Below are 12,872 nucleotides of genomic sequence, written 5' to 3'. Positions count from 1 at the left end.
AAACATATTATACCAACTACCTGACCCAGTTATCGGTTTCCTTTCAAGATTAATGTTTGGTTAGTAAAGGATAGCAGCTGTCCAATAACAAAGCTGTGAATATGATTGCTTAGTGTTAATGCAAAAGCAAGGTAAAAAGTACAACACTTGACAAGGAATGGTCAGTTTTTAGATGAAAAAATGCATCAACTTCGTGATGTAACTGTTACTATGATGTACATGATTTGTTGAACATTTCAAGGATTCCTCCCCAGAAGTTTGATTGTAAATTGTACAAAATATACTTCAGCAATTGGTTCTTCATTGAACCTCGTATGTTTTCTAACCCAAAATTCTTAATACTTGGAAGTATGTGGAATTCAGTGGGTGCTTAATCAGGTGAATAGTATAGCAGTAAAAGATTAGTTTTTTTAGATTTCATGTTGCCAAAGCACCTTTGTGGGCAGAAGCATCTACCCGACTATTTTCTTGTGCAATCCATGCCATCCTTCATGTATTGTTTTGTCCAGTTTATCCAGAAGACTAGTATAGTATTTGCCAGTTACTATTTTATGATTTTCAAGGTAATTAATAAGAAGAACCTGTGTTTGCATCCCAGAAAACATTAGTCGAAAATTTTTGACCATGAGACACACTTTTTGTTTTTAGGTGACTGGCATCTGGCTCCCACACGGTGTTTTGTTTGCTGCTTCATTTCTCACGTGATGCCTCATTGACATTAATGTCAATCATTGTCAAAGCAATTCAGTTATTTGTCTTAGGATTACATTTTCTGATTGGCATTAAAGGAAATGAAGCTACCATCTTGCACAAAGCTTTCCTATAGTTAATCTTTATGTAAAATAAACCATATTTCCTCTGTTGATATGCTTATGGAATCATGAATTTCTTGCCCTTTTTGTTGGTTATTGTTTAATACCATATTATGTACTCTTGTAATGTCTTCGAGGATGGTGTTGAGACAGCAACGAGCCACAAATTTATTTTAAGTTCCTTTATTCAAAAGGTACCGTTACCGGTTTTGAATCTTTACAATTCATCATCAGACAGCTTTCGTGCTTTCATTAGAACATGTGGGGCATTTTTTACTGATAAGTTGTCATAAAATATAATACATAATTATAAGCACATCACACAGATGGTTGTGTTACAGTTTTGCATTGGGATGTGACTCATGTGAAATGCCGGTTTGCAATACTTGTTTTCACAGTCTTCATCCAGCACATGGCGTTCATAGTTTTCGCCACATTCTCATCATTGCACACTCAAACTTGTATAACTGAGCACTTCAGATTTGTCACTGAGTACATTTCCACCACATTCCTACCATAAATTTGAATCACTGACCACTTCAAATTAGTCACAGGACAAACTTTTAACATGCACTGCATGTTTGGATAGATACAAAGTGTTTACAAACATATGAGTGCCAAAGATGCTATGATATATTGTAACATTATACAGATGCCCCATGATTGGAAAAAGATCATATATTCACTTATGTAACTGAAACGCCTTTTACACCAGTACAGAGAGACATTTATTTTGTGGATATTAGAGTAAATACTGCTACACTAATTATAAAGATGTTCCATGTCAAAGATTTTTGTTAATTTTATATATATAGGTGTAGGAGGCATGGTGGAAAATAATTTTTGGAAATTTTTCAGAAAGTTCAGAAAGAGGTGTTAGCCAACTCAGTTTGTTCATTAAGGATATAGTCTGGGGGGCTGTTTTTTTTTGTGTGTGTGTGTGTGTGTGTGTGTGTGTGTGTGTGTGTGTGTTTCTATTTCTTCCAGTATATTCACAGTGGCTCCCTTTTCTGTTAGATGTAAAATTTTTAAATTGTTCTCAATGTTTCTCAGTGAATGGTTTTCTTCAGCATTATGGGCTGCAAATGCAGATTTGTTCAAGTTGCCAAGCCTTAAAGCATCAATCTGTTCTTTGTATCTAAATTCAAACTGCTGCCTGTGTGTCCAATGTAGAATTTTGGGCATTTGAGCTTGTATATAACTGACTTACTGTAGGGGATCTTGGTGGTGTTTACGTCATGAATTACTTTTTTTTTGTAATTTATTATTTGTGGAAAAGCTGATTGTGATATTTCTCTTTTTAAATAAGTTTGCTATTTGGTATGATCCACAACAAAATGCAAACAAAAACCACAGATCCACTTAGCAGCAATCCACACAACATGCACTCCAGACCAAATCAGTGTGCCACAGAAGCCAAACATAAATATGCTGCTCTCCCATACATAGGCCCACTATCACACCAAATCAAATTTTTAAAAAATCTTTAACATGGAACATCTTTATAATTAGTGTAGCAGTATTCGTTCTAACATTCACAAAATCAGTGTCTCTCTGTACTGGTGTAAAAGGCGTTTCAGTTACATAAGTGAATATATGATCTTTTTCCAAGCATGGAGCATCTTTATAATGTTACAATATACCATAGCATCTATGGCACTCATATGTTTGTAAACACTTTGCATCTATCAAAACATGCAGTGCATGTTAAAAGTCTGTCCTGTGACTAATATGAAGTGGTCAGTGATACAAATTTACGTGTGCAATGGTAGGAATGTGGTGGAACTGATGTACTCGGTGACAAATCTGAAGCGCTCAGTTATACAGGTTTATGTGTGCAATGATGAGAATGTGGCAAAAACTATGAACGGTGTGTGCTGGATGAAAACTATGAAAACAAGTACTGCAAACCGGCATCTCACATGAGTCACATCCCAATGCAAAGCTGTAACACAACCATCTGTGTGACACGCTTATAATTATGTATTATATTTTAGAGCAACTAATCAGTAAAAAATGCACTGCGTGTTCTAATGAAAGCATGAAAGCCGTCTGATGATGAATTGTAATGATTCAAAACTGGTAAAAGGTACCTTTCGAATAAAGGAAATTGAAATAAATTTGAGGCTGGTTGGTGTCTCAACACCATCAACGTTTGTCTTTAAATAACAGCCATGGTCTCCAACCATGTCTTTATATGACAAAACTGCAATGTCTTCAGTTGTGCTTAAAATTTTGGGACCCCCTCCCCTCCACCTCATCCCCTACAAAGTACTGTTTCAGACATTAAATTCTGAGGCTGGGATAGAGAGAAGGAAAGGAAAGAATTAAGAGAGGGGGTAATAGAAAATCTGAAGAGACTTGTGATTTGCAATAAAGTTCTTCAGCCCATTTTCACATATTTAATTTTAGCTTACTTTCGGTTCTGCAATATCGTTGCATCAAATTACTAGTTGCTATGCTTACTCTTATACTCTTCATAGATGCAAATCTGTGTACTTTCTCTGTATATGACAACCATTGTCATAAGAGAGTAAATAGACTTAATGCACCATCCATTCTGTTCATGAATGAAGAATTGACTTAATGACCATTTATTGCTGTAATTGAGGCACTCTGACCTTCACAGCCTTTAAATCAGTATATCTAGACTCTAAAGGATTTTCTTAGGTTTCTAGTTAGAAACAGGTGCTAATGTTCTTGTAAGTTACTTTTCCTGAGATAATGTGTATTGCCTCAGGTACTGACTGTTGAGGCTACTCTCTCTGCAGTGGTTGCTTCCCATGGCAGCCAAACCGCTGAACATCCATTCTGATCTTCACGATAAAATTTTAATAACATTACTTTGTCGAACCTACTGTGGATCATACATACTTGAACAGTACACTAGGATGGGTCACAGAAGCAGAGTGGAAGCAGTATCTTGTGCCGTAGTGATACCAACCCTGTGAAGTGAGGTGCTACACTTACTCACACCTCAACCTTTGTTGTCGTTCAGTTCTTTATTTTCCAACTCACTTATCACAAGATGCTTGTCTGACTCGATTGGTTCCAGTTGTAGCTTGCTACTCTTATGGGCAACAGCCTCTCACATTTACATGTCATTTAGTTATGTAATCACTAACATTCATCTGTAGATGATAATATGATTTCATCAGGTTGTAATGTCATTGTAAATGTATACTCCTGTCACATACCAACTAAAATATACGATGTCAGTTTGGATCACATTGGAATTTACTAGCATATTGAAAATAACACATAACTGGTGCTGTTGCATTAATCATTCACTAAATGCGTATTTACGGGGCAGATACCTCAGTGTTAGAGTTGCCAAATTTAGTGAACTTTTGCTATGCAAGGCATGTTCTAGATTGGGCAATAAAAATAGCTCTCAAATTGATATTTATCTAGCAATCAATTTATCTGTATTCTCCACACTTCTTTCAAAAACTCAGATTTAGACGTCCAAGTGAATTATTATGGGGCCACTTGTAACAGAAAATACTGATCATCATTGAAAGTAAATGATAAATATTAACTGTCACACTACTTGTTCTTTGTCATGTAAATATGAAAAGTGTTCTACTACATAGCAGAAACGTTTTTTTAGATAGCTCATTATTGAAGATATGAACAGTTATGTAACAAAATATTATTAACGTTGCAGGTCTGCTGACTGTTGATCCAAAAAAGAGACTACGAATGAGTGACTTGCGTTCAAATGAATGGCTCAAGGGCAGCAATACAAGACTTTACCCATCAACTCCCCTAATGACACCTGATGTTCTCACAGCTGGCTCTTCAGCACGTTCTGCAGAGATAGGAGTTAAGCAGACATTTGATGCCTTCTACCAGGCACAAAAAGAAGGTTTCAGACTGCAGGTGAGTAATTTACCTGGTTCTATAGCTTATGGGTGTGGTGAAACAGAAGTGTCATATTATGACCAAATTTCAACAGATCATTAAAAAGTGTTTTGACAACATACTTTTTTAATCACCCAAGGTTCATACCTATTTTAAAAATGTTATTTACAATGTATGTTTTACATTCAATGTCTGTTTCAGGATGTGGTAAATGCAAAATTAGCCCAGCGCAGACGTATGAAGAAATCCTCAACTGATGCTCGAAGTTGTTCAACATCGAGTAGCTTTTCAACTTCGAGCTCTTCAGGTGAGCTTTTTTCCACTTAATATTTCATCATGTTATTGTTGTTTTATCTGAGCTCTTTCTGTTACTGGCTAATTCAACAACGTGAGCAATAGGTAGTATACTCACTAATTATAAAACTGTCATATGTCTGCATATCTACTTTTACTCTCACGTACAATAAAATTTACCATGGTTTGTCTTGTAAATCCTGTTCCGATATTTTCTTTGGGCTTTGTAATGTTCTTTAGTATGATTTCTTTTTCGTTTGCATCAAATGATGAATGTAATTAATCATAAAATATTTTTAGCCATGCATCATATATATTTTATTTCACACTGAATGTAATGCCCCATATAACTGCTTAAAATTATCAATAATCATTTTTACCTTTCTTTCTAACCTTCTGGCTTCATAGTAATGCTAACTGGTAAAATGTGTTGGACACTTTAAGGTGCACTGAACAAAGCTCAGTGATTTTTTGGAGTATATAGTTTCCCTCCCCGGCAACCACCTTAATCATAATTGCTGTCCACAGCCTTAATCAGACCTTTTAATCTTCCCAGTGATCAACATGTTTCTCTTTCGTACTTGCAAACATTCCTAAAAGTAGTAGTTTCTGAAGTAATACTAAGATTTTCAACATCTCCTCAGCTATTTATTATTAAATTTGCTTCAGGTATGCTGATATAAGAGAATACCATAAAACCAAACCCTCTTTCTGCAAGATTATTTCAGAATATTTGTCTTCAAAAGAAAAAAAACTAATGATGCACTAAATATCTGTACTCACCATGTATCTATAGAAATTTAGTCAACAGTGATACATGTAAAATGTTGCACATAGTTCCAAATTTTGGTATTCTAATTCTGTTTGTAATCTTTCAGTTCCTTCTGTGTCATTCAGTCAACAGCATTACAGTTCTTGCAATTTTTTTTTTCTAGGAACTTCATCAATTCAGACTCCAGTAAAAGTCAGTCAGTCTGGGTCCACTCATTCTACTGGGAGTGGAAGTGTCAAACGAGCTAGCAGCACCCAAGAGGATGGCAACAAGGTGTTCAATTTTGGAGAAGCAAGAGTGAGGGAGTATCTTTCCAGTCTTTCTTCTGATGAATCCAGCTGCTCCTCAAGCTCCAACAGTGGACAGAGTGGAGTGAAACGACACAGTGATTTTGTGCTATCTCCTGTAAGGAAAAAGTGGAAGAAGTCAGTCTCAGATTCAGAAGTACTGATCACTGAGCATCGTACGACTGATATATCAGGAATGAAAGTGTCACAAAGTTTAGGAGAAATTAGCAACCGGTTACCAGCACCTACGGAGAGACGTGTTCCATCCGAAACGAGTATTTCAGTACAAGGACAAGAAGCACAGTTATCAGTGCCAAGTGCTTCTCCTGCAGTAGCAACATCATCACACAGGGCATTACATCAAGATGTGGGCCCAGGACCTTCTCGGGAACAACTTGGAAGAAATACCACAGGTCCTTTGACTAGATCTCAAAAGCGACGCTTAGACAACAGTTCCAGTTCTGGATCAGCATCTCAGAAGCGTCGACTAGACGACAGTTCAAGCTCTGGATCATCCTCACGCATGACTACCCCTGAAATGCCTGTTAAAACTGAGACATCAACAGCTTATAAGAGGCACCACAAAAGGCATCACAGACAGAGACACCATGGTGCAGAAAAGAAGTCAAAGAGGATGCCAACTATTACAGTTGAGTAAGCATTTTAGTCAGGTGGGAAGAATTATGTAATAAACAATACTGAGTACAGGAGTCATAGATGGAAAAGTGTGACTAACTACATAGTTCTTAAGCCTAGTCTCATGTGACAGTGCTTGAAGACTCTGCATATAGATACTTTCCTGCAAATGGAAAAGTGGTTATCCCACTTTGAGAAACATTAATTACACATATTATATGGCTTTTTGTAAGGTGCAATTGAATTGCACAAGCTGATGCAAAAGGTGTTGTTGAAATATGTTGTTTACACAAAGGGACTTAATAATATATTTTTGTTTTCTTTTAGAAAATTTATGTCATTGTTACTTGCTAAATGAAGAAATGTTATGTACTTGTTGAAAAGACAATTGTTTATTTTGCAGAATGTATATGGTGTGTATCTATATTGTGACAGTTGCTATAAATATGAAAGGGAACAGAAGATGAGAGCTATACACAGTTACTGCAGAGTTGAAACTACGGTGCTTTAATAATGTGCCGTTAACATTAGAGTATTTTTAAAAAAGAAACTGATGTTAACTTCTTAAGTCATCACATGTATATCCTTTTGTACCTGTTGTAGTGTGACGATATATTGGTAACAAATATTTTTTGTAAGAGACTAGTCGAAACGCACAGTAGCTGAGTATTTAAAAAGAGTACTGCATTGTGAATTTAGAATAAACTGTACTGCAATATATGTCATGCTTCTAGGTAAAAATCTGACTAAAATTTTGTGTAGTTGTTTGACCTCTGAAATGTTTGTTATTTTTTAAGGGGGCAGGTTTTGTATGGTGAGGCTGCATGTGAGAGCTACATATCCATTTAACATTTTTAATTTCATTTGCCATTGCAGATGAGTGGATGATTTTACAAGATCTTGATTAAATGTTTACCTTGCATTTGGTGGCTGTTGAGAGGAGGGTAATGTACATTAGCTTTCACAAAGTTACTTACATGGCAATGATTTTATTACCTCCTCATTGTGATGTGTGAATCAGTGACTACTGTGCGTGAGTAAATGTGTTACAAACTTAATAAGAAGCAAGCTAGACTTTCAAAGGTTTTACCTATAGATTTATCAGAAACATTTGTTTGTTTCTGGTATCTAAGCACTGTTGTTCCTGTGTATCTAATTATAATTACTCACAAGGTGAAAGTACAAGGAGTATGTGTTTTCTCCTTGTAATTGATGAAGTATTACCTTTCCTGTATATCAAGTATGATTATTTAATTCAAAGCATGTATGCAAAAAATTGAATAGCTGCAGCCACTGAGAGTGATGAATTTGTTCACTCTCAGAAATGTCTTTTTTTTTTTTTCAATTGAGACTGAAAATGTATTTTAGGCCTTTGTGTCAGTGTTAGTACCCTTTGGTGTAACACAGACATTGTAATTAGTTATCTACATCTTAAAAGCAAGCATGTCATAACTTAGTTTCAGTTATGTTGTGAAACTGTTGATTTAAATTGTCACAAGTAAGTTTGTATTTATCATTGCTGGAAAACGAACTTTCATAATTGCTTGCCAAAGAGAAATACAGATGAGTTACAGGATGTGTGTGTTGCACTTGATTGGTTTGTACGTGTATGAAGTCCAACATTAAGTTGGATTGTATGATTTTTCCTTGAAATGATAAACTTTGTGTCTTTGGAAGGTGATGTATTTTTATTAAATTCTGTTAGAGATTTGCTTGCTCATTTTGTTTCAAACACTGTATGAATTTCTTCTCTACACAATGGTACACATCAGAAGAATAAAATGTGGTGTTTTTTCATTAGAATGAACTGTATACACTCCAACAATAATGCATAACTCAAGTAATTCCTTTTTGTGTTAATTTAGTTTAATATCATTGATACTGAAGAAGAATAGGGGCATTTGTTTTGAAATGAATGGTGTGATCACTTTTTTATATTAGTATATCTGCAAATTATATTTAGTGATTGTAGCTGTGCTAAGATATATTATAAATATCATCAGTTGTTATTTTTAGGATTATTCTAAAAAAATGTCTGATTCCAGTCTTAGAGAATGCAGTTTGGTTATTCAGCTAGAAATAAGAATTTATTAATGATTGACTGTGATTTGAGGTGGGTACAAATTATGACCATGGTTTGTCTTTGTCCCTGATGATCATTTACAGTATATATATCTATATGTCCTTTGTGACAATGTAAAATTATACCAAAAATGTGCAATGGCTTGTGATAATGATTAAAATTGTGACATTGTTTCATTTTGACTTGCACTCATAAATTAACCATCTCAGTTGTTGAGGGACATGTTGACTTATCATCATTGTTAGCTGGTTGTTTATGAAACTATTGGCAAAAGATTATTGTTGATATATTAATAAATGAATACCATCACCAAATTCCTAAAATCACAGAAAAGTTTTTCTGTGAAGTGAGTTTGTAATCCTTTCCATGAAAGTAGTTCCGATATCATAGAAAAATGATTTCAGCCACTGATTTAAATACTTACTGATTCTCCTAGAGAGAGATGAGCTTTACTTAACACTGATCCATCCATTAATTTTTTGACTGATGCTTCTGTGTGTTTGAACAGTCTCAGGTTGCTATGAAAAAATTATTTATAATGTATCTACATAATTGTGTTTTCATAAGCTGTCATAATAATAAATGAACATAATGTGCTTACTTCACATTGTTTCATGCCATAATTTGTACTAAATCATGTTACTACAGAAATAAGGTTATATTATGTTTGTTTTGTATTCAGAAAGTGATCTGTTCCTCCAATTTCATTAATTGTTCAGTATTTTATCCTCGAAAATAAAAATTTTGGTAGCAAGAATGGCAAGGAAGCTTGTATTAAAGTTAACTGCCTATTTTCTGAATGATTAACACAAAATATTTATTTATGTGGTCTCTCTCACCATCAATGCTGTTTACTGGATGTAGATTCACCAGGCATGCCATCAATTGATTTTACACATGAATATATTTTTGTAAGTCCAGAATATTCATCAAAAGATGTTATTCTCAGGAAGTGGAATCTTTCTGTGAACTGTTGCTTATGATACAGTTGTAGCACTCATTTGCTTACTGAAATCTACACGGTATTTATTTCTAAATATGTTAATATTTCTGTTTATATGTGTATATACCATACTGAATTTGGGATTTAAATAAAGATATCTATAGAATTTATATTAATTCTCCTGTAGTAGTAGTTGGTCATGAATATGTTATACCTACATATATTACCTATCCTCCCGAAATTGTTGCACTTCTTATTGATGTCAGATTTTTGTTAATGTGACTAGTAACGGATACCTTTTGAACTTCAAGAAGAAGAAGAAGAAGAAGAAGAAGAAGACGAAGAAGAATGTAATGTACATTTGTAAGCAAAAGACAAAGAAGTACATAAGAATTCAGTTAAATGTTACAGTAAATAGCTGTTTTAATTCATCCACTGTATGGATAAGCTTGGCTTAGTGAGTTTTACTTATCCCAGATATAGTGAAAAAAAATTGTTAAGTCAAGAACAGGAATGAGCAAAACTTAGAGATGTACAAAATATAGCAGTGGTGTCCAAACCAATGTTCCCATCTTGCCATGGCCCAGGGAGTGAAGTAATCTTACCCTCCCACACATCACTATTAAACTCGTTGTCATAGTATCTTCACTATTTTCATAAGTTTCGAGAGGTGTAAGATAGACAAAATAATAACTTTTAACTTATTTTCATTATCTCGTTGTTGTTGTTGTCAGTGGCTCAAAGTATTGTTGTGTCTAGGAGTACATTCTTGCTGCTGAAAATTTTGATTTAACATTGCAAATTCTTGTTGCACTAAATAACTAATAAATATTTTTATTTTATCCCATTCTTCTATACCACAGTAAATTCACTATATCCATTTTTATCACACCACAGATTAAATTATTAGATACAAGATTACCAAAATGTGAGGTATGCCCACCACTACTTACATTCTGCAGTACTAACAATACTGCAAAAAATTTACAAAGAGAGTGAGTTTACAAACACAAGATGAATTATCACAAATATATCATTATTTTATAAATTAATCCAGAAATGAGTTAAATAATTCACATTAGATTGTGCAATTAATAATATGAATTTTAAGTATGACAGAAGTTTTGCAATTTCAATTATTCTTAAAAGAAGAGTACATACAGAGTGTAACAAATTAATTTCATTGTATATATTTTGCCTGAAATATATAATATAATATATTATATTATATACAAAATCATATAAATTCTTTTAGTGAAACAGCTGAGATAATTTTAACCTATGCAGGAACCGATAGTATACATGGTATCGGGTATTTCTGTCAGATGTTCCTGTGCTCCATTCACTAATGTGCTGTAGGTGATTGGTTACCTGCCCCTTATTTCACATATTTCTCTGAGAAAAGTTTTTCTCGGCAAGCTAGAATATTAAAAGTGTGAAGTAAAATAGCATGTTCCAAATTTGAAAGACACTTGTGGCATTGTATTTAATTAAGATCTTGAAATTACAGTTCATTTTTCAATCCACCATAAGCAGCTAATATGCAGTGTATTGTGCCACCTGATGGGACCAACCTTTAGTCTTCTATGTCCTTGAAATTAGTATTAACTTGTTGTGTTAAATTCTTGTGCAGGCAGAAGCAATGTGTAATCACAAGGGTTTCTACATTTAAAACATGTTGATGCAATAATAATTCATTATCTGCTATTCATTAGTTAAGCAGTAAGGCATGGCTGCAAATTATTGTAATTGCAGACATGTTTTTGTACATTCGTGTACTCTGGAAGAGGGTGTAGGCAACCTGACAATTCCACTTTTCAAGAGATATTGGCTTAGCCTGGAGAACTGCACCAATGATTGCCAAATATAGAAATTTTGCATGAGTTAAATGAAAGACGCATCAATATAAAGTGTGCTAACACTATTTATTTAGAAACGGTTCAACAAAGAGAATGTCGTAAGTCACTAGAGCTTCATACAGGCTCTAAACTGTACTTGTGACTCAAAGCTAGAATATAAGTATGAAAAATATTTACATTAATTCTGGGAAGTGGAATAAAGAACTTTCATTCCATTCAATTCCACATTTTCAGAGCCGTAATAGCATTAACCTGAGCACCAATTTTTTAAAATCTATTTAATGATGGAAAGATATAGCCATGAATATAACATAAAGGTATCAAAACTGATACCACATTGTCATTAAATTGTTTTCTAAGTATCAAACTTGCTGTCTTTATAGTGCCAGAGATGATAAAATAATTGTGCTTTGAATGCAAGAAAGACATATAGAAATGTTTCCATATGTAACAGATTGGGAACAGGATATGGGCAAATTCCTTGATAACATGAGTAAAAAATGTGCTGGATCAAATTGTAGGAGGGTCTACTACTGGATGAGAACATCACAAACTTGTGACGATGCTGAATTTCTCAGACAGTAAAATCTACCTCTGTACTTCACATATCACTATACATTGTAATGTATTAGATATAGAATATTTGTAGATTTAATCTTGAAGTTTGGTTCTTGGAATCCCCTGAGAAGCAATATTTTCTCAGTAATGGATAGAAGAATCACTATATTGGAAAAACGATCGTATTAGAATGGCAGCAACCAGCACAAAAAGACCAATTTTGAGTACTTATGGCTTATCCTCAGATGATTTACTCTTTTTCCATGTTTCGTGCAGACAGAACACTTCTGTTACAGTACATGCTAAAATCAAATAGAAAGGTATTTAACAAGAGACCATAACCTAACTGGGTTCAGGCTTACTATGAGTGATGATAAAAGAAGGCATCTCTCTTCCTGTGTACCAGATGATGAAATTAAAGTGCAGCTACATACAGAGGTCCATTGTGGGCACTATTTATCAAACGACAGCGAAACTTAGTAGATATACCAATGCATTAATGTGGAAATGATTTACGTTGGAAAAAAATTAATTACAATTTTGGCCACCAGGTGCCAATCTGGCATTGCACAGCATCTCATCAATGTCTCTGGTGTTCATACTGAACAAATTTTGTAAGCTGTGGTTAATAAGAAAATCAACATTATGGCTTTCTCACTTGTTTGACCTTTTCTGCCCACATCCTTTCCCTAATCTGAAACACATGAAAAAATTTCAGTATGTCTTTTATTGCATTCACAGCACCTGATTTGTGCCTGGTG

The 12,872-nt window shown here is 34.3% G+C and overlaps 1 protein-coding gene across 2 annotated transcripts in view; it reads left to right on the top strand.

Moving 5' to 3' along the window:
• Positions 1–9,830, top strand: part of LOC124777286 (ribosomal protein S6 kinase alpha-5-like) — a 406,322-nt gene extending 396,492 nt beyond the window's left edge. For both annotated transcript variants that reach the window (XM_047252631.1, XM_047252632.1), the window contains exons 15-17: positions 4,483–4,697; positions 4,881–4,986; positions 5,909–9,830. In XM_047252631.1, coding sequence (XP_047108587.1) covers positions 4,483–4,697; positions 4,881–4,986; positions 5,909–6,690 — 1,103 coding nt within the window. In that variant the 3' untranslated portion in view covers positions 6,691–9,830. The remainder of the gene's footprint in view (positions 1–4,482; positions 4,698–4,880; positions 4,987–5,908) is intronic.
• Positions 9,831–12,872: the final 3,042 nt, after the last annotated feature.

The sequence above is a fragment of the Schistocerca piceifrons genome, chromosome 2 (assembly GCF_021461385.2).
Source record: "Schistocerca piceifrons isolate TAMUIC-IGC-003096 chromosome 2, iqSchPice1.1, whole genome shotgun sequence".
Lineage (NCBI taxonomy): Eukaryota > Metazoa > Arthropoda > Insecta > Orthoptera > Acrididae > Schistocerca > Schistocerca piceifrons.
The sequence above is the reverse complement of the archived record's forward strand: the minus strand, read 5'-3'. Positions and strand labels throughout refer to the sequence as shown.